The sequence below is a fragment of the Simochromis diagramma genome, unplaced genomic scaffold (genome assembly GCF_900408965.1).
Source record: "Simochromis diagramma unplaced genomic scaffold, fSimDia1.1 OVJJ01000715.1, whole genome shotgun sequence".
Classification (NCBI taxonomy): domain Eukaryota; kingdom Metazoa; phylum Chordata; class Actinopteri; order Cichliformes; family Cichlidae; genus Simochromis; species Simochromis diagramma.
Window position 1 is genome coordinate 143822 of NW_024387128.1, and position 22822 is coordinate 166643.

General features: G+C 40.3%; 1 protein-coding gene across 2 annotated transcripts in view; it reads left to right on the forward strand.

Moving 5' to 3' along the window:
* Positions 1–22822, forward strand: part of LOC120743450 (collagen alpha-1(XXI) chain-like) — a 76173-nt gene that overhangs the window by 3557 nt on the left and 49794 nt on the right. For both annotated transcript variants that reach the window (XM_040047092.1, XM_040047093.1), the window contains exons 2-18: positions 6664–6781; positions 6894–7030; positions 7178–7297; positions 12261–12377; positions 12627–12813; positions 12918–13083; positions 13179–13401; positions 15878–16051; positions 17986–18063; positions 18203–18214; positions 18338–18409; positions 19452–19505; positions 19586–19639; positions 20295–20348; positions 20432–20485; positions 21664–21717; positions 22052–22105. In XM_040047092.1, coding sequence (XP_039903026.1) covers positions 6703–6781; positions 6894–7030; positions 7178–7297; positions 12261–12377; positions 12627–12813; positions 12918–13083; positions 13179–13401; positions 15878–16051; positions 17986–18063; positions 18203–18214; positions 18338–18409; positions 19452–19505; positions 19586–19639; positions 20295–20348; positions 20432–20485; positions 21664–21717; positions 22052–22105 — 1689 coding nt within the window. In that variant the 5' untranslated portion in view covers positions 6664–6702. The remainder of the gene's footprint in view (positions 1–6663; positions 6782–6893; positions 7031–7177; positions 7298–12260; positions 12378–12626; positions 12814–12917; positions 13084–13178; positions 13402–15877; positions 16052–17985; positions 18064–18202; positions 18215–18337; positions 18410–19451; positions 19506–19585; positions 19640–20294; positions 20349–20431; positions 20486–21663; positions 21718–22051; positions 22106–22822) is intronic.

A 22822-nucleotide genomic window follows, 5' to 3' on the forward strand; every position in this document is an offset into this window, starting at 1 on the left:
TGAGCAATCCCAGCAACATTTATGCACCAGGAATGTTCTGGGATGCTGAAGCCAGCGGAGGCTGCTCGTGTGGTTGGTAAACTGCACTTCTGGTTTGCTAGAAGAAGAGTGAGGTTTTGGAGGAATTCAGGTTCAGTACACACCTCTCCATGTCTACTGACTGATGTGTGGAAAAGAAGAAGTGAGGAATGGTGGATGCAAAGAGAAGAAGCAAAAAGAGTGTCTGTGTGGTTTTTTCCAGACCTGGTAAAGATAAAAACAGTGAACGGTTATGAAGGATCTCCACTGGTGTGTTGTTTCCCTCTTTTACTGTTGATGTTCTGTCTTTGGATGTCTTACATCTGTATCTTTTACTTTCTTTTATCCTTTTCCACCTCAGCCATTTAAAGTTGGGTTAAAAGTCCTACTACTCTCTAAAGGAATCCAGCTGCTATAACGAAAGAGCTGTTTAGGATTTGTACTTGGACAAATACTCTCAGACAGTCAGCCCATGTTTAATATGAGCATCCGCCATTAGAGCAGCATGAAGACAGATAATGGGGAAACAGCATAACTTTAAATTTCACATAAAATCAATTGAATTACGTGTTTATGTAATTTGTACATGTTTATAATTACTTGTATTTTAAAGTGTTGATCAGGAGTGTGTACGAATCAAGTTCTGTTCTGAGTCTTAGCCGGTCCCATCCAGTCTGAGTTATTGCTCTCAGCTTGGGACTCAGCTTCACTCCAGAAAAGAGGACAGGTTGAGCTGATCTGTGCAGGCAGGCAGTGCCTACTTTTGAACCCAGCTGCCATCCATGTGGTGGAGCTAGTTCAGATACGCTGTTATCTAACTGGACAGAGGCTGCTCGGGGAACAGTCGCAAAGCTTCCCTCTTAGCTTAAATTAGAATTTGCAAAGTCATGGAAAAACTCAAGCATCCCAGTTATGGCAGCGTTCGTGCGATGCAAACATTTATCATTTAGGTGAATTAGCCCACTCTGTAGACCAATCGTTCCCATGTGTCATATAAGAGATGTTTGAATTCAGTGCCCATGTGCCAAACACTTCCACTTGCTATAGTAGGAAAAGCACAGGCACAGCTAATAACCTTAATTAGGGCACTGTGCCATTTAGTTATACAAATAAGCCATTTCACTGAGCTCACAGGCTCATGTCTGAAGAAGAAAGGGTTAGTTGTACCAAAAATGTTAGTGTCTTGAAAAATACTTGCCAGTGTTAGCAACGATTGCCTGCTTTTATGTGAAACCCACAGCTTATGCAGGTTTGTTTGGTTCTTCTCATTAAAGTGGGAATGTTGTCTCTTTTATGGTCGAGCAGGATGATTTAGAAGGCCGGTGGCTTAATCCCCGGCTCCTCCTGTTGCTCATGATGTGTCCGTCGGAGTGTGAGTGTCAGCAGTGAGAGTGCAGAGGTACAGATGAAAGCATTGTATGAGTGTGTGTGGGGGACTGGGTGAATGAGACTTGTAGTAGAAAGTGTTGTGAGTGCTCAAATTGAATAGAAAAGCGCTCTATCCTCCTGAGAACCGAGGGAACGAGAATCTTCCCATTGAACTTTTTTGTGATTTCCTTCGTCTCTGGACGTAGTGGAGGCCACCCAAGCAAATGAGATATCCGTGGAAGGCCCTGCATGTCCTTTATTTAGTAGATCAGGACTTAGGAGGGTAGCTCAGAGGACATAAATGAATACGCTGGTTCTCGATAAAGAGACTTTCATAATAGGAAGCTAAATAACACTTTGGTACTGAGGCTGGTGAATTGTTCAGAAATGTGTAGAAGCCATGATGCACAGTCCAGCTGTAGTTTTATTGAAGGATGTAGGTATGAATATACATCTGTGTGCATATGTGTGTGTGTGTTTGTGTGTTTGTGGTTCTGAAAAGAAAAATTTGTACAACAGATGCTTAGTATTCACACATAAGGATGAAACATCCACAAAAAGGATACTTTATACTTTCAACATGTTAGCAGTTAGCAAAGGGGGCTAGCAGCAGCCTGACATGAGGCTAAAAGCAGCAACTATTCCGGCGCATGTGGTGCACTAACACTGTAATTAGCACACGCTTCTGCACAGGCTGCACTGCAGCCTTCAAAGAGGCAGGACTCATTTCTACTATTACAGCCACTGCCTCCACATTAATCACAGTTTTCCATCTTTACCCAGGATGCTATACAACTGAACACGCTTACACATTCATAATACAGCTGTGAGACTTTGGCTCAATTAAATATGTGTTTGCATTCAAACCATCAGTTCCAGTTTTATCAGCACATTCACAGAAAATATAATTGCTGCAGTTAAAATTACCAGGACTCAATATCTAATATTACAATAAACAATATAACTACAAGTATAATGCACACATAGCTCAGTCTGTAGCTTCAGTCTGATATTTCTGCCCCTGGGGTACCTGTGGATCTCCAGACTTGCTGAAGGAGTTGAGCTGTCAGGGATGCATGTGCTGAGAGCATGACCTAGTGACAGCTGAGGTCAGATGAAGCTCTCATTTGGACAGATAAACTAGCCTCACTCTGTAGACCTTTTTCATATTTTTGCACATCAGCATGGGGAAAGCAGAGGTATAATAGAGATGACTTATTCCCATTAAGTGTCTCCATTAAGCCTCATGAGACATGACAGTGAATTAACATGCACTAAATGGGATGTAGCTAACATTACTGTGGTTTTTTCTCCCTGTGAAAGTTCTATTGAATTATAGTAAATATTAAAGTTAATATTGACTAGTTTAACATTTTAATGTAACATTGTGTCTTTTCCTTTCCTTAAGTAAAGATTCGGTGTTTGCTTACAGCTGTGCACTCACACAATTCCATGACATAAAACGTGATAACGAGGTATCTCTCCCACCTTGACATACAGCGGACAGTGAGAAGACCTGAATAAATATATTTGGGCCTTTAAATGATCAACATGGTCAATTATTCAATTGCGCATGTTTTTTCTTTATTAACGTGGCCTGATAATGTTGCACTGATTGGAAATGTTGCAGAAAATAAAAGCTGCTCACTGTATAGTGGGTGAAAAGTATAAGCACCCTTCTAAGCTTCAGTCAATTCAGAGTCAGTATCTGTGAAAGCCACGATACATTCCCCATTGTTCTTTTTACTATTCAGGGTGCAAAATCCCAGTTAAGACCAGTGTTGAATTTTTACATTTTTACTTATGTCTGCTTATGCAGCTTAATTATCACAATAAAAAGAACATTAGCATCTCAGATTAGCAATTTTTCTACCATTCAGATCAGTCAGAAGCTAGCTACCAGCTGGTCTACTAGATAAAATGAGCAAGCAAGCTATAAAGCTAACTAACTTTAATCTAAACTATAACTTAAAGTAATAAAATCTGGCACTTTCAGTCGCACTGCTATGGGCAACAAACACAAATAAGAGCTGCCTCCTAAAAAAATCTGCTGGAGTATTTTTAAAAGTAATGATATAGTAATTTCTTGCTGGAAAAGTACAACATATGGTATATTTTTACCCCAGGACCTGGTATGTTGTCATTTGTTGTCCAACAAAATAAAGACTTTCCATGACATATTGTCCCAAAACCTGGTTCAGTCACCCGTGTAAACAAAAAACAAGAATGGACAAGAAGGCATTATTATTCTGGAAGAGATCCTCCCCAACACGATAGAAATGTTTCATGACCGTTAACAATAATGATTCAGAACAACCTTTATTGATCTCCAGTGACTCTGAAAGTGGCAACAGACCCAAACTACACAGAGATGTTTGCCTGCATCTCATATGTGGCTTGAGGACTCCATGTATCAACCTGATTAACTCCGAGTGATAAAAACAGCACCCAGCTCATCTTTTCAGTGGCTCTTAATTCACTTTAAAGCAGAAACTGGGATTCATTCTAAAACTCAGAACACACCCATGATGAACCCATGCTCCTAAACACACACAGGTCTTTTATAGTAAACATAGAGTTTGCCCATTTCAAGCCTGTAGCAAACTTACTACCCATGTTACCTACATATAACTTATATGGCGTTTAAATGTCCATTTCATTTTAATTTATTCACCAGTTTGATCTCGTAGAGAGGAATATGTAAGCAGTAATACAAAAAAGTTACTTAATAACAATTCTTAGTGATCCCTGTCAAGGTTTTGCACACACTGCCTATTCTTTCGGTGTTTCTGGTTTAAAAATATTTCGGAGAACAAGCATTACAGGGAGAGGACCATGTCAAAGAAAGGTTGTGGTGGCTGTACTCTCTGCAGCCCACGGATCCTCCCCTGTCTTTAAAGCCTGTGCCAGCACAGTGCAGCCTTCTCTGCCATGCCTGTGTTTCTGCTCACGTTGTTATTTTCTCTGGCCCTGCCTTGTGGTCGGTGGAGCCATGTTTGTGCTGCCGAATGAAAACAGGGAAAGCTCCATCATGTGTTGCATGGTATGGCATGAAATAAAAAACTCACAAAAGAATTTTACAACACAGAGGAGGAGGAGGAGGAGGAGGTGAGAGGAGAGGGGACAGAGGAGAGGGAGAGACAGAGATGTAGTCATTTCACAAGACACCCTGGACTCATTCTCACATCATATATCACATGCAGTATGTACCAGCTGCATATTACAACACAGTGTGTCCACTGGACGTGGGCTGAGTCCTTGCATACATGTTTTAGTGCTCAGTGTCTGTTGTTCAGGACACATTTTCTCTGGTAGCATGATTTAGCTCTAGCTGAAAACATGCACAAAGCCAGTACGTAATGACTGTAATAACACTGAAGCATTTAAAGCTGTTATATCTTGCTCTAGCTGACCTCCAGCTGTTTGACTTCTCGTTCATGCTGTACTGACTACACACTGAGCTCCGTGACAGCAGTGAAACATTTGGTTACACGCAGGTGAAAGCGAATATGAAACAGAGTTTTTCAGCTTAGTGACAAGTTGCTCCTTAAAGGCAGGCTAAATGTGCTCCAGGGCTGCAGGGTAACTGCTCACTGGGGAGCTCCCCAAGGTGGCTTAATAGCAGCAGCTAGCAACAGCTGCAACAACATGATGGAGTGTGTCAGAATGGAAGTGCTGTACTTTTTTGTTTGTCGTGAGTTTCGTGATGACAGTGGGGTAAGAAAGGAAAGGTTTCTTTCACAAGAGTTCTGCTGGCTTCAGCTGGTCTGAGGGGGGACGGCTAACCTACACATCTCCCTGGTGCACTATGTGTGGCACAGAAAGGGCAAAGTGCTGACGATGAAGCTATTCACGTACACAGACAGTTAAATGCTTTTCTACACTGATTTACTTTGAAGTAGCAAGTTGAGATAAAAATGTGTGTATTTACGTTTCATTTTGAGAAAAATGGTGTTGTTTTTGTGCTGTCTTGAGTGCAGGGAGCCAGTTTAGCACGTATTAGCGAGCCATATTGTTTCAGCACATGCAGAATATGGTTTCAATCATTTAGAAATGATAACTTGCACTGATTAACTGTTAAAACCCACGTAGTGTTTCACAGAGTGGTGAGCTCCTCCCTATCTGTACCTCTGAAACACAGCTAATGACCTGTTGCCAATCATAAAAAGAGACCAAATCAATGCTCTGAGAGCTTTGATAGTTTCTAGTTCCTGGGCTGGGAAATCCCTCTATGAGTTATGACAATGATGAGCAGGTTCATGGTTTGAAAATCTCTTTAAGCCATAGGCTCGGGGCTCCTTAGCTACACAGGAAGTCTCATTTCCTCCTCGTGTTTCCACCACATCTGAGAAACTGTGAACAATATTCAAACTGATAACAGAGTGAAAAACAGCATCAATGACTGTCATATGTTTTCACACAGGAAGGAACAATGTGACAGTCAGAGTCATTGTGTCCTTATTGTGTTTGATGTGGCAGAAATGGAAAAGGAGAAAGCAGGGGTGTTATGGCCAAACCAGCAGTGATTGGCTGACTGATTTATGAGTCTTTATTTCTGCTTCTGTGTGTAACTGCATTGAATTACAGAGCAAACAGAGTTATTCTTGCTGGTTTTCATTCTCAGCTCATTTGCATATGCCCACTCTGGTTCCCACAACTCAATTATTTTCTGACTATAACTTTATATCTAAATAAATATGTATCCACGGATCGAATGGACCTGCTTTGTGTGAATACTGGGAAGTCCAGGGAATTCAGTAAAGATCCGCCCACCTAATTTCTTTTTTATTTGAAGTTATTAAAGATGTTGTACAATCATTCCACTCTGGAACAAGAACAAGAAGATCCCCAAATCCACATCCATGGTGCGTGTATATAAACGTGTGACCATAACTGTGCATGCAAAGACTTTTCTATGTAAGGAAATTCTGCACGTTCCACACACAAACATGTGCATTTAACTGCTGCAGCATTTTGCCGTGCAGTTGTTTACTTCTTATTTTTACTTCTCATAACTCAGCACCTCAGGGAAGCTCATTTACTCCTGTAACTGCTGTCTGATTGCGTCAGGAATCAAAAGTGTCGAGGAACGTTTTAGCACCGATGGCTCAGCTCACAGCTCTGTGCCGTACAGCGTGCTCGTAGAGCTAATACCTCAGCAGGTTTTGGGGGCGTGGTCATATTTTAGGTCATAATTTAATGGTAATCTGTTCATAGGTGTGAAAGAATGTTTGCCTAATCTTTACGATAAGAAGCTTTCTTTTTGTTTTTATGTAGGTTGGGCTGGGCTGCGGTGCACTGTTCTCCTACAGAGCCATGTTGCTGTGGTCAGTATGGAGTGTAATTTTACTACTGACGACAGTGGACGCTGCAGAGGAGGAAGATGTGAGAGCAGGTACTGATGACATGCACCTTTGGATGAAAGCAGATCATAAAACTGATCTGTTAAGTCTCCTGAGTGTAATGACTTCTCTTTAATGACCGTGTATATATCTTTATGTGCACAGGCTGCAGCACGGCTGTCAATGACCTGGTATACATCATTGATGGCTCATGGAGCGTTGGCGTCTCGGACTTTGACACTGCCAAGCAGTGGCTCATCAACATCACCAGCCAGTTTGATATCAGTTCCCACTACACACAGGTAATGCTGCATGCTGTGCATAATGAGAATGATTTGAACAACCTCCAATTTCCTTTCAGATTTACTGCAGTTTTCATCACTCGAGTTATTTGGTGCATTACACACGACAGAGATCCACTCAGATAAGTTTTGTTGTGTCACCTGTAGGTGGCTGTGATACAATACAGTGACACACCTCGGCTGGAGATTCCTCTTGGGAAACACCAGGGAGTAGCAGAGCTCATCAAGGCCATACGGAGCATCAGCTACCTGGGAGGAAACACACAGGCAGGACCTTTTCTCCTTAAATGTCCTAATTTGCAGAAGAACATATAAAATCATGTATCGTGGGGATGTGTTTAGAATAAACAGATGCAGCAGTATATCAACATGTATGTAACACATGCCGATATTTCTATTTCTTGACTTATTCGGTGACTGAATAGAAATGAGCTAACCTGAGGTGAAGGAGAAACTCACAGAGGGGTCGGCAAGTAGCAAACCAGCAACACAAACAGCAGAGTGTTTGTCTCCAAACTCTTTGTTACCAACGTTTTTCACTTTGAAGGGAAAGTTTCATATTTCCGATCGTGGCTCAAAGAGTTGGCAGTTCGTCTTGTAACTGGAAGGTTGCCGGTTTGAGCCCCGGCTCGGACAGTCTCGGGCGTTGTGTCCTTGGGCAAGACTCTTCACCTACCGCCTGCTGGTGTTGGCCAGAGGGGCCGATGGTGCGATGTGGCAGCCTCGCTTCTGTCAGTCTGTCCCAGGGCAGCTGTGGCTACACCTGTAGCTGCCTCCACCAGTGTGTGAATGTTAGAGTGAATGAATAGTGGAATTGTAAAGCGCTTTGAGGGCCCCGAAAAACGCTATATAAATGCAATCCATTATTATTATTATTTCTGTCTTGATGCATTCTCAATCATCCAGGAAAGTAAATCTCAGTCAGCTGAGACTTGGATGAGTGACGAAACGTTTCTCCCACAAAACGCTACGTCCAGATGAACAGAATCAACTTTTGGAGGTTCATATTTCTGCTTCATGTTGCACTCTTCACAGTTCCACACACCCTGACTGTGTACTTGGCGAGTGGTTATCATCATCAACATCATCAACTTTATTTATAAAGCACTTTAAAACAACCACAGCTGACACAAAGTGCTGTACACTGGAACTGTAAAATAAAATTACATGAGATATAAATAAAAAACAAATAAAAGAAGAGTGAAATCATTAAATAACTACTTCAATTAAAAGAGAAACTAAGTCTCACTGAGGTTAAAAGCCAAGGAATAAAAGTGGGTTTTAAGACGTGATTTAAAAGTGGACAGTGAAGGGGCCTCTCTAACGTGCATGGGCAAATTATTCCATAATTTTGGAGCCACGATAGAGAAGGCCCCGCCCCCTCTGAGCTTCCTCCTGGATCTCGGTACCTCCAGGAGCAGCTGGTCACCTGACCTGAGAGACCGACAGGGTGTGTTGGGGATGAAGAAGCTCAGAGAGGTAAGGCGGGGCAAGACTGTGAAGGCATTTAAAAACAAACATAAGAATTTTAAAATTAACTCTAAAAGACACAGGCAGCCAGTGCAGAGAGGCCAGCACGGGGGTTATATGCTCTCTTTTTCGAGTTCCTGTTAGGAGTCGTGCAGCCGCATTTTGAACCAGCTGCAGACGTGAGAGCAATGACTGACTGACCCCCACATAAAGTGAGTTACAGTCGTCCAGGCGGGAAGAAATAAAAGCATGGATCACTGTTTCAAGGTGCTGCCTCGAAAGAAAAGATTTTACTCGTGCCAGTCGCCTTAAATGATAAAAACTGGACTTCACTGCTCTGATTTGGTTGTCCAATTTAAAATCACTGTCCAACTTAAAACCAAGGTCAGTAACAACAGATTTAAAATAGACTTCCAGGGATCCTAAAACAACAGAGGAGGACTCACAGGGACCACTGGGTCCAAACACCAACACTTCTGTTTTTTTTTCATTAAAATTTAAAAAGTTTAGAGCCAACCAAGCTTTACTGTCATCTAGACATGTCAAGAGAGGTTTTATGGAGATGCCATCCTTGTGTTTTAGTGGCAAATAAATTTGACAGTCATCGGCATAACAATGAAATGAGATCCCATGCCTTCTAAGGATAGAACCCAGAGGCAATAGATACAGTGAAAAGAGCAGTGGCCCTAAAATTGAGCCCTGTGGGACGCCGCATGACAGAGGAGCAGAAGACGATTCGTAACCGAGAAGGCTGACAGAGAAATTTCTGTCTGACAAATAAGACCTAAACCAATTAAGTGCAGTGCCACCAATACCCACTACATCATGTAATCGAGAAATTAGAATATTGTGGTCTATGGTGTCAAAGGCAGCAATTAGGTCAAGCAAGACAAGAACAACATGGTTACCAGAATCACATGCCAGAAGGATGTCATTAAAAACCCTTAATAATACAGATTCTGTGCTGTGAAGGGTTTTAAAACCTGATTACACATCTAACATATTAACCAACCAGACAAACTTACTAGTAACAAAAGCAGTTATGTTTTTCCTGCAGTCACTGTGAAATGAACTGCAAATAAATGTATTTGCAGCCAAATACACCTGATGACAGCCAGCAGCCCTGACAACCACCTTACCAACTGGTTGGAAATGCACACTTTTCCCTGGTTAATGACCAGTCTTTAGGCCTTCATGACTGAGGTACAGCAATTCATTTCACAGTGACTGCTAGCAACTCCCAGTACCCACTCACAACCCACTGGGGAATATTCATTTTTCCCTGTTGATTGATGGTTTCCAGGTGGACACCAGCTGTTCTGTCGGGCTATGTGACAGGGGCCATCACATTATTAATATCCCATTAAATAATCATCATAAAATACAAACATATAACTAGATAATAGTTAACTGTCTACTTGTGTATCGGTTAGCACAGGGGAAATGTGATGTGCTAAAACTGTATTGTGATGAACTGTGATTCTTGTGCATTTGTATGTCCACAGTGATAATACTGTGTGACACATGTGCGTTAACTTTGTGTGTTACTGAAATAACTTATTGGACCATTGCATTTCTACTGTAACTGAATCCCCTCCCTACTCAAAGCCGTCCTACTTCTTCTGTACGATCCTTACGACACGCTCAGTCAGTGCAGTTGTGAGGCAGCCGTCTCCACACACTCGACCTTTGCTTGTTGCATGAGCGAAAGGGCAGGCGTTTCTCAGTGCTGCACTGTTTCCATAAGCAGTGAAGCTTTGCTGCCATTGTTATTTTGTTATTACATGTTACACGTTATCATAGCTACGCTGTAAACTTGATCAGTTTTTGTTTTTGCAAACTAATTTAGTAGTTTTAGGAAACAGAACAGAGTATCTCTGCTGTCCAGCTTGTCTGTTATGAAGTATTTTGCAAAACTATGTCTTTAAAGAAGCTTCCCCAACATTGTGCACAGCACATGTAAGCAGAATATTAAGACTTGACATAAATAAAAGGATTAGTAATTTAGATATATGTAAATAGATATAGGAATATAAACAATTACACAGAAAAAAACTGCACAAGTCATAGGCAACGCTGCTTGGTTTTAATAGCAGAGTGGAGAGGGAAGGAATGAAACTTTTGACTCCACTGGAAGCGAAGTTAAACAAAGAATATCAAAAATTATGAAACAATCAGTGGGAAAATGGGTAAAGGATAAATTATTACATAGGTGGCCAGCTCCTACAAACTGACTGGGAACTATTAATGTCAAAGCATAGTGAAGGAACAAAACAGACTTTACTCCTATGATGCAACCTTTAAAGCGTCACATAAAAGCAGACTGCACATTTAGGCATGTTCACTGGTGCCACTTGCCAACACTGTATCTGCAGCAGGATGACCACACAACAAGGCCACAAGCACACCAATGGTCACCAAACAGACTTGCACATGCATCCCTGTAAATTCTGCAGCTGTAATACTCAACATTTCCAAAGAACCCTGTTAATATGTCTATGCTTGACTGGGAATGGCTAGTGGTTTCATTGAGTAGTCTTTAACATGTTCACTTGGCAGATCAGTCAGGGACACAAATAACCTTTGTTATACTCCTTTGTTAAGGAGTTAAATATATTAAAAAACTGGTTTGATGTAAATAAGTTATCATTAAATATAAAGAAAACAAAATTGATTATTTTTGGCACTAGACAAATGAAAAATGTATCTAAAATCAGGGTTAATGGAATTGAAATTGAAAGAGTGTACGAAAATAAATTTCTTGGAGTGATAATTGATGATAAGCTGAGTTGGAAGTCTCATATAAACCACGTGAAAACAAAAATGTCAAAAACCGTTTTATTCTCTATAAAACAAAGCATGTCCTGAACAAAAAAACATTATACACACTTTATTGTTCTCTGTTGCTTCCATATATGACTTACTGTCTGGAGATATGGGGTAATGCATATAAAACGAACACTCTTCCTATTTTCAAGTTACAAAAAAGAGCTATAAGAATTATAAACCAATCAAACTATATAGAACCAACTAACATTTTGTTTATTAATCTGAATACCCTGATATTTAATGATTTAGTTGAATATAAAATGGCACAGATAATGTATAAAGCACAAAATAACTTGCTTTGCCCCAGTACTCAGAAGCTGTTCAAAGTCAGAGAGAGTCAATATGACTTAAGGGGAACAGATTTCTTTAAAAAAAACAAGATGAGGACAAATATAAAGCAGAGATGTGTTTCTGTTAGAGGAGTTAACCTGTGGAATAGTTATGACAGTGATTTAAAAAGGTGTAGTTCATTTTCCTTGTTTAAAAATATGTTTAAAAATAGAGTAATAGAAAAATATATATATCAAGAATGAAAAGAGCAAAAAAAAAAAAACCCCCCAAAAAACTCTTGATTCTTTTGCTTTGATGTAGTTACTTATCTAAGGTGGAAAGTTTTTTTTTTTTTTTTCTTGTTTGTTTGTTTTATTTTTGCTTTGTTTTATTATTTGCTTCGAGCCCTGTGTACAGGAGCTGCATGCAAAAAGATCTTTTGTTAAAAGGGTTGGCGTAATAAGCAAATGCTTCAGCCAATACCTTTTGATTAGCCTTGTCTCGTGCTTTCTTGCTTTGTGGTAGATCTTTGTTCTGTCTTCACTGAGATATTTGAATGCTAATCAATAAAATAAAATAAAATCAAAATCAAACCTTTGGGGTTGTGTAAGGAAGAGTGTCTGGTGTAAAATTATTTTTTTTAATTCATTTCTTTTTGTAGACTGGCAGGGCCATCAAGTTTGCAGTGGACCACGTGTTTGCCTCCTCCCAGCGGGGCAATCTGGTCAAGAACCGCATCGCTGTGGTGGTTACAGATGGCAAATCACAGGATGATGTGGTGAGTGGTCCTTTGCCTCATGGGTAAAACCACGTCAGTGTTTTTGGGTGGCCTTTAATAACAGAGGCAACATAAAAGAAGTATCAACATGGAAAGAAACTTTGGCATAGAAAAGCCACACTGTGAGGTTTTAATACTCTAGCTAACCAGTACTTACCCCCTAACCCTAACTGTAACCGAGACCCTAGCACTTCTTCCCCAGACCTGGGAAAACAATTTAAACCAAAAGATAACCTTTTATATCTGTAGGTTGACGCCAGCATGGAGGCTCGAGCACAGAGTATTACTGTATTTGCTGTGGGAGTTGGCACTGAGATCACCACTTCAGAGCTGATCTCCATTGCCAATAAACCTTCATCTACCTATGTCCTGTATGCTGAAGATTACACCACCATCGATCGTATTCGAGACTCCATGGAGCAGAAGCTTTGTGAAGGTCAGAAAACTCAAGTGTATCTACAAAAGCACAAATTAGAGTGTTGCCAAATATCATATAGCTGAATGACCACTTGACTGAATGAATCACCCTGGTGCTTCCAGAGTCTGTTTGTCCCACACGAATCCCAGTGGCATCCCGTGATGAGAAAGGCTTCGAGCTGATGGTGGGCATGAACATTCAGACCAAGGCAAAGAAGATCCCTGGCTCTTTAGTTTCTGAGACTGCCTATGCCCTTGCTGCCTCCACAGACATTACTGAGAACACCAGGTAACATGCTATCGCTATCATTACATTCATTCTAAACAGCTTTTGGGCTTTGGTCAACAGCTATTTACATTTTTTATTCTTAATCTTTAAACTAGGGAGATTTTCCCAGAAGGCCTTCCTCCATCATACGTGTTTGTGTCCACTGTACGTCTGAAAGGGATCTCTAGCAAGCTGTCCTTTGACCTTTGGAGGGTGCTGTCAAAGGATAAGGCGATCCAAGCTGCAGTAACACTGAGCGGAAAAGACAAAACTGTTACCTTCACCACCACCAGTACGACAGAGAAAGAGCAGAAAGCTGTCTTTAAAACAGGCTTTCAGGTTGGTGTTAGGATTGAGTGTCCATAGAGACCAATGATACCCCCTTGGCTTCAGGATAAAGCTACAACAACAAAAACAAGTACCATATTTTTCAGACCATAAGGCGCACCGGATTAGCATTAAGCGAAACAAAACAGTCAGATAAGTCAAACTTTACTCAACTCATTCTTCTTGCTTCCTCCACTTACGTACCATTGATTCATTAATGCTGAATTCTCTGCAGCTGCTCTATTCCCATGTCGTTGCAGTATATTAATGACTAACCTCGCATTGAGGATGGATTATCTCAGTTGTTCTCCTGACTAAAGTTTGGTCCGTTTACAGCATCCTGCCATTGGATTGCATTTGTCCCTAACCATCGGGAACCTTCACGTTAACTTTTATCGAGGGGAAAAGTATTAGCGTTCATCCTCCAGCTTCACTGTGCTAATGTTATGCTAACATAGCTGTGTCGCTAGCGATCATATAGCACATCATTATATACCAGCTAGCCCAACTTCATTAACCCTACAAATGTCACTGCTGTTTAGTTTTCTGTCTTCATTTATGTTGGAAGTGATAGCAGAGCTGTACGTTTGAATTTTTGCAGAAATCTCTCAGTCAGAACATGCTATATCATGCTTAGGTGTAAACTAGCAAGCTAACTTCCTGCTAACTTCTAACTCTGTTAAATTTAATAAATTCTGTTTTCATGGATGTCTGGATGTTAAACTTAATTGTTACACCTGGTAAAGCAGCAGCAGCAGAAAGAATTTAGACAGTTTTTAACAGCCAGTGATGCCGCAGTGATCATTTGACTTTGGGACCTGAAGTTAACAGAGTTTAGGACCTAGATTACTCCGCGGTAGCCGTAATGCTCCGACAATCCATCAAGCGGTGAGGCTAGTTTACCAAACTCCTACTAAAACATTTGACAGATTTTTGAGCGCTGCGTACCACATAAAATCGGTTCGTTGGTAAGCACAACCAGAATTCATACATAAGGCGTACTGGACTATAAGGTGCACTGTCGATTTTTGAGAAAATTAAAGGATTTTAAGTGTGCCTTATAGTGCGGAAAATACGGTACAGTTTTATTCTTTATGTTTTGATTTTAGAGTTGTAAACTCAACCAGTTTCTCTAACCATACCGAAGCTAAAAATAAACCATAGGATTTTATGTAAAAGAAGACTAACAGCTATAATCTTGTACTGTTCATCTGGCCACTGAGTTTGACAGATTGAATAAAAAGAATAGCTTTTCCATGTTGCATATACAGTGAAGATTTTAAAGTAGTAGTTTACCTTGATTTGGTTCAGAAAAAGTAAAAGTAAATCAGTACCTCTGTACATAAAACGTAATAAAACAACACTTATTGCAATAACAGTGTCTCTACTCTGCTCTCTAGAGTAAAACATTTGTTGATGCTGCTTTAATAAGTGTGGCTATGGAAGCCCGTTTCCGCCACTAAATAAAAAAAAAAAAGGATCCATAACTCAAAATTTCGAGAAAATAACTCGAAATTTTGAGTTATGGATCCTTTTTTTTTTTTAGTGGCGGAAACGGGCTTCCATATGTGGCTAAAGCAGCAGACTGAACTAGAATTGGTATTAATATATCCGCAAGAGTAAGTGTCATAAAATGATTAATCTGAATGTGAGAAACATAAACATCTAAGCAGGATGTAAGAAGTGTAGTTTGCTGTACTGCCTTGAAAGGACTCATTGTGCTATTAGAGCATCTCCACCTACCTCAGCTTTCTCTTCATATTAGTGAATGAGTCTTGGCAGCTATTTAAACATCACTCCACATTTACTTCAGTGGAACCAGAGAAGATGCAATGTGATGCCAGGAGAAGCCCAAAGAAATTGTTTCCTACTCTAAACCACTGTATTTTCCTGGTGGAAACCATTTATTGGATGTGTAGAACTTGGAACTCATGTCTCTATTTCCGAGGCAGTTCTGGGTAATAATCGCCAGGTTCAGTCTAAGAAGCACCCACCACCCTCCGTCCTTAGACGCAATGTTCAATGTGTAGGCCTGAACAGGGTTGTAATTATATTGAATTTGTGTTTGCATATGTTTGATTTGGTTTGATGTGGCACGAGCTAGGAGCTTGTGATTTGTCCTTTCAAAAGTGACTCTCAGCCCCAATGGAACAATTGCTGCTCTGTCTCTCTCTCTGCCTATGGCCTGAAAAGTCCTCGGTCTTAGTACCTGGTGTGTCAGAACTATTTGCAGAGCATTTAGTGAACAGACATTTTTGGTCTTGCCCACAAAATTATATTTAATGAAATGCATGAACACACAGTTAAGGCTGGCAACAGAAACAGAAGACTGACTGAAAGAAGAACTGTAAGGTTAATAATTGTTTTCACATCCAGTTTTACTCATGAATGAAAGCTTGACCAAAAACGTGCTTTAAACTCTTAATTAAAGCATCTTCCTGTTCTGACAAAAGGCTTTTTTTCATGAAATTTATATCATCTCTCTCAGACTCTTTATGATGGAAAATGGCATCAGATTAAAGTACTAGTGAGGCATCGCCAGGTCACCGGTTTCCTTGACGACCAGCGCATCCAGGAACTAATGCTAAAACCGGTGGAGCCAATTTACATCAATGGGGAAACGCAGGTGTCTAAGAGGCGAGGAACAGACATCACTGTACCTGTGAGTAACACATGTAATTACACTGGAGCTTTGAGCCCTGACGCTGATCTTTTACTTGATTTGATTTGAGGAGATTGGAGTGTTTTTATATGCAGAAAGAGTTTAGATCATTGGCACGTTTAGCTTACTTTCTGATGATCCTTTTTGTTAAAGCAATACGTTATTTCAGTCCAGTACATTCATTCTGGGAGCTACACCACACCTGACCAAATATAGTATAGGAAATGCTTCTGGTAAGAATAGCCAGAAATTAGCCATGATAATCATCCATCAACTTCCTGTCACTTACCTGAGTTGCAGAGGCAGGAGCCTAAGCAGAATATTTAGATGTCCCCATCCCAGGCTACTTCCTCCAGCTCTTATAGAAGGATAGTGAGATGTTCCTGAGCAACCATGCTTTGGAAAAGCTATTCCAGAAGCTTAATGGTTTACATTCACAAACCAGTTCTGATGTGTTTCTGGGATCACTGTCCTGGTGGAACATCCATTCGTGTCCTGGGTTTAACCATCTGTGGTGAATTTGGCGAATTTTGAGGTAGCTTCTTGTTTTCATTGTTCCGTCCACTTTGTGCAGTGTACTGTAGCACTGGGAGCTAAACAGCTCCAGAGCATCATAGCTGGTGCAATGTTCTTGGGAAGGCTCCCCTTTATTTCTCCAGACATATCTCTTGTCAAATAGCTCAATCTTTGTCTTGTCTGACCATAAAACTTTCCCAGAAATCATTTGGCTTGTCCATGTGGACGCCCACTGTGAACAGTGACACTGATGCTGCAGCAGTTTCCAGTTCATGGCAACCCTAAGCCTGGGTGGTTCCTGGATTTTCTAAGCAATTTCCTATTATTTTAGGGTGACATCTGGGTATCCTTCCAAAAAAAGGAAATCTGCCGTAGAAATGGCTCCAAGAGTCCCTCCCAGTCTATAGTGTATAAACCTACAGATTTCCTTTTTAGACTTTCTGTGACTTCTTGCACATGATCAATTTTTAAGTATTGGTCATTCAAACGAGCCAAACGAATTCTGTTTTATGCTGGCACAGACAAACTACCAGTCATAGTTAATCATGATCATCAGTGGGAAGTTAATAGGCCTTGTCAAGTTAAAATGTATTGCAGAACCTTCAAAACCACTTCCTAAAATATTTTCAAGGAGATGTATGTATATATTTTAGCCTGTATGTAAATAAATTAAAATTGCACAACCAATGCTTTTTATTTAAGTAATTTAGGATGTATGCCGTATAATCATTCCACCCTGGAAAAAGAGCACTTCAAAGAAAGCCCAAAACTACCATGACAGCCATGCCCATGATGAGTGTATGTAAACCTCTGACCACAACTGTATATGACAACCAGACCTTTGAGTCTACATGAGGGGAGGACTGTTAGCTGGCAGAGCACTATTTTACCTGAGCAAGAGCCCAAAATACTGGTGCTCATCCGATCAGAGCAGCAACACATCCCCAACCTGCGGAAGACAATCCACGCTTTCACTCATTTTGCCATGACTGATATGAGCATTCACTGCTTCAACGCTTTATATACAAAAAGAAATATGGAAAGCATAATTGGACCCCTTTAAAATGTTGCCAGTAGGTTGGATATATTTTGTTTAATATGCTTGACTGTCCAGAGAAAGATATTCTGTATAAATGATCCTACAATTATTAGTTATAGTTTGCAAGGTGTTACAATCATTAGGGTACCATGCAACATTTGTTTTGTTTTTAACACACGGCTATTGCATGTATGGATGTAGATATCATTACTATTATCATATGAAGCACAGTTTGCAACATTTGTAACATTTACATGTTGCAAAATCATCACCGTTCAGCCTTCAAAGCATCGTGTCACCCATCAAAGATGACACTTGTTTCTGTTTTTACAAAAAGCATGTTTGAAATAATCAGATCGTCCATGTTGTTTCGATTCAGGTGGAGATTCAGAAGCTGCGTCTCTACTGTGATCCCCATCAGAGCGAGAGGGAAACAGCTTGTGAAATCTACTCCGTCGTAAGATCTCTGCTCTCACTCTCTCTTCCTTTCCACTTCAAAGGCTTTGTACTTGAAAGGCTGTGTATGGCTGCGTGTATGAGCCTGCGATGACGATAACCATTATTTTTTCTCTTGTCTTGTCTCTCCTGATACACAGGATGATGAAAGGGTAAGGGTGAATTCACACATATTTAATCTGAGGTCGCTAATAAAAGTTTCACCACTGAGGTGTTGTCAGGGTAATCCGTTTGTGACCCACTCTGTTAATTTAATTGTGTATGTGTATCTTCAGTGCCCTCTGAATAGAAGTGCCACAGTGGAAGAAGAAGACTGCGATTGTGTAGTCGGCCCACCAGGACCCACGGTAACACACATAAAGACCTACATTTGATAGATTACATGTCTGTTTCCTTTCCTATGGTTTTAACACCAGGCTCTGATGTCCAAATATACAACTGGTCTGCAAGATCCCTGCTGCTCAACAAAGAGTGTGCTGATGAGTGTGATCCATCATCATTCTCATTTAACAGCTTGGTTATTCTTTGATTTTGATGTTCACATATAGAATGTGCTGCTAGTTTACACAACATTCTTTGTTGCTTTTTTGGATGCAATAATAATCAGTTCTTTACTGTATCATTATATTGGAGGTCATTACACACCCATCTAAAATGGTATATGCTACATAGAGAGGGGAGAAGTGACCACAACATGGCAATTGGAAACTAGGAAACTGCTAGTTTATTTGATGTGGATTTGGAGCCTCATTCAAAAAACATACATATCAAGACTTGACTCCTCTACTAATTACCTCTAATGATGTGTGGTTGTGATGAAGCCCAGTTAATGAGTCACAATAGTATTTGTTTGGTAAGGAAAGTGTCCACGATGTAGACAGCAGTGCACGCCTAAATCGCATCTCTTGCAAACTTGTTATGTTTCCTGAAAAGTCTCCATCGTGTCTGCAGCCAAAGCCATGTACAGTCACGTTAGGAACATTAAGGTTTCTGATTTACAAGGATTTGAAAAATGAATTCTTCCTAGAATTCATGAAAGATATTTGCAGCCAAAAGATCCCTGGTTCAAGTCGCACCGTTTCAGGGGGTCGTGAGCCGGTGAACTCCCAGTGCCAGTCCAAAACCCAGATGGGACGCTCGCATCAGGAAACCACTCGGTGTAAAATCATACCTGTGATTCCATCCACTGTGGTGGAGCGTCTGAAAGTACTTTCCATTAAATGTTATGGGATCAGTTGTTCCAAATTTGAAGGCAGTTCATTGTCATATTCTGGGACGGTTGAAGCGATGGGCAGCCACAGCCTTGGTATTCATAGAGCCAATGGCATAGCTGCTGTTGTGTCTTAATGTAAGAAGAAAGTTTCTGATTGGAATATTTTTATATTACAGGGTTCACCAGGTGAGAAAGGGACACATGGGCCACGAGGGCCTGAAGGCAAGCCTGTAAGTACGGATAACTTTGGACGTTTTTCATTCTGTTTTATCTTTGGATGCATGTTTGAACATGATGCAATTGTTCTCAGGGTAAAGAAGGAAAACCTGGTGATCCTGGCCCCCAGGGATTTCCAGGGATGAAGGTATAAGGAAACACCACGATAATACCTTTGAATAGACGCATTGCACTTCTCTGTTTCTGTGTGAGTTGTACAGAGCTGCATGTCCTCAAAGAGTTACTCCTCCCTGTATTATTCACCCACCCGCATCCTTTATAGCACATTATATATTAATAAGACATTAATAATAATAATAATACAACATTATTATTATTATTATTATGTCTGACACAAGGAAGAAAACTGCACTTTACATAAAGCATTGGTGGCTATAAGACAGAAACATTTCTGGAGACTCATCCATTCGCTGTTGGCTTTAACTCGCTTTTTAAGTCTGTGTTTCACCAGCAAATTAATATTTGCGTGATGAGGAGTTCAATGCAGAGCGATAATTATTGTGTACCCAAGAATGTACACACAAAAGCCACAATTTCAAAAGTTAACATGTGGTGACTGTCATGCATAATCTGGAGGAAAGTCTTTCTGCATGCCTTTTTTCATAAAAGACATCTGAAATAGTGACATCACACATGTTTGTTCAGATAAGCCTAACAAGTTATGTCTTTGAATATCCTGCAAATGTATTAGGTTTTAAATGTATTATAGGAAACAGGCAGATCAAAATACTTTATGCTGTTTATTTCGGTGAACACTTTTCTGACCTGTCTTCCCTCTGCAGGGTGAAGCAGGTCTGACAGGAGCAAGGGGAGCACCTGGTCCTAAAGGTGCAAAGGTAAGTGTTAGAAAACCAGGAGCATTAGTGTGTGTTCTTATTCACACTGGTTGTTTTATAGACAGTTCTTCAATGTGTTGCAGGGAGACAGAGGCGAGCCAAGCTTAACGGGAGAACCAGGTCTCCCAGGACCTAAGGTAAGACTGGGAGAGCAACAGTCCCACGGACGTTTTGAATGATATATATTATAGATATATTTCTGCAGCTCTCTCTCGTTCATTGTGTCTTGGCCACTTTTTCTGTTTTAGTGCTGCTTTGTGTCGCTGTAGTGCAAGGCACAAGAAGCCACTGATGCTTTACAATATTTTAGACAACTTAATGATTTGTATAACAAATTGTTGAAAACAAAATGAATTGTTAAAAAAATGACGTTTGAAATTAGAAGCATTTGTTTTCCTTCTTTTCCCCACAGCTAATCTTATAACATTGTGCATGCTGCTGTAGCAAATAAAAACAAAATCTTTTGCATGATTCTTAAATTCACTCTTAAATCTCCTAAATTGTAAGAAATAAATGTTCAAAAAAGTTCAGGGAGCTCATTTTCAGAATTTGCTGTAATTGTAAAACAATCACAGAAATGGCTAAATCAGACATTTAAACTATTAAGACTATTACGTACTCGGTGAAGTGTGATTGGCTGTGGGGGAGCTCTTTATCGGTAGTGAAAGCTAAAAAAAGTTAAAAACGTATGCCCTGCTTCACATGTTCCAAACCCATCCAATGGGCCACATTGGAGTCTCTGCCTGGCCGATTTTGGGCCCCAGGCCTTATGTTTGACACCGCTGCTTTAGGCCTTTTTGCCCACAGAATAATTTCACCCCATAAAATCTCTGCTCAGTGTGACATTTGCAGGTGTTAAAGGAATGCATGAATATAATAAAAACATTTTATCTGATATAAAACATGAATAGTGATTTTTATCAACATTACTACACATTCAAATGTTCAAACAGCATCTTACAAAAGAAGTCAAACCAGTTTGGGCCACTATACCCACTCTCTGAAACAGAGTGGTTCCATATCTGCTGCGTCTATATGTAGATCAAACTAACTGCTGGTGAATACAGGGACACGCGTCTTTAAATGCTGCCACATTTAGCACGGACATTTAAAACACTCACAATGATCATCCTGTTGAATTTAATTTGTTTCTAACAAATTTTCCTGCACAATAACAAAACTTTGCTGTTAATGTGAGTTTGAAACTCTAAAGAAACATTTTCTATGTCAACCAACAGAATTAAAATTAAAAGATGGTGAAGTTATTATTTAAAAGTGATCACATTTGAATGTTAGCAACATTCTTCATGTGCAGGGTCTCCCTGGTGAGAGAGGAGAGCCAGGACCTCCAGGAGAAGCTGGGCCGATGGTAAGCTCTAGAGGGAGTTAGCTGATGCTCATAGGATGCTAAACCTTTCAAATGTAGGGCTCTGTCTGATGTCACGAGATCATCAGATTATTCCAAAACACTCGATAAGAAAGCTATGATAAGTTAAAAGCAGTTTAAACAAGGCAAGCAAAAGTATTTCAAAATGTAACAAATCAAAAATATCTTGAATGTGTTTATATGATATTATTTCTTCTCCTAATTGAACAGTAGTGCAGAGACGAGTTTGCTTGTGGATGGGATTTCTTCCGCCTTCTGTACCATTACCAGGACCCTGTTGTTTCATATTGCCTCACAGAATTTTTCATCCTCCTAGGGGGAGCCTGGAGCTCCAGGCCGTGTCGGACTGGTTGGCGCGCTGGGACCAAAGGTCAGTGCAGACTGTAGTTTCTGAGACATCAAGTCCGCTTCACGTTGCAAACATTGCACTCTGTGATTGTCAACATCTCGTGCCAACACTATAGAGAATATTTCTGTTACAATTAACATGTGTGCTGCTGTTAACAGCTGCCAGTGTTTCTGTAAGCTGTCTGAACAGCTCGATTTGATTTGACCACAGTGGCATTTGTGGTCCAGCACTGATACGGAGCATCTTTCTGCAGCTTCATCACAAAAGTGTTGGGAAGCACCACACTCTGCATACAGGACAGTTTGTTTGGCAAAGCAGTGGTTTTGTAGAACGAACCTCCTTTAAGCTGATCTTACAAAGCTGCACGTTTGTCTTTATGGATATTCATACTGAAACTGAAGGCAATGAATGCCAGCAAGTGGCTGCCATTTACTTTATGTGACAGTTCAGACGCTGACTGATAGCAGAACTGAGCAGGACATTAAATGTTAAAAACATTTCCGACCTCTGTGTAAGCTGCCCTCGTTTAAACTTTGCAGTAGTACCAGTGCATCTCAAAGACATTTGAATATTGTGAAATGTTTTTTCATAATTCATTTAACAAAGGTAACGATGACTTTTTAAATAAATTTTAAATTTATTACAAGTCAAGTGAGAAGTTTTTTATTTTGATCGTTATGGCTCATGAAACTGAGAAATCCACTATCTACTGGATACTTGTTAATCATATGATTAGTA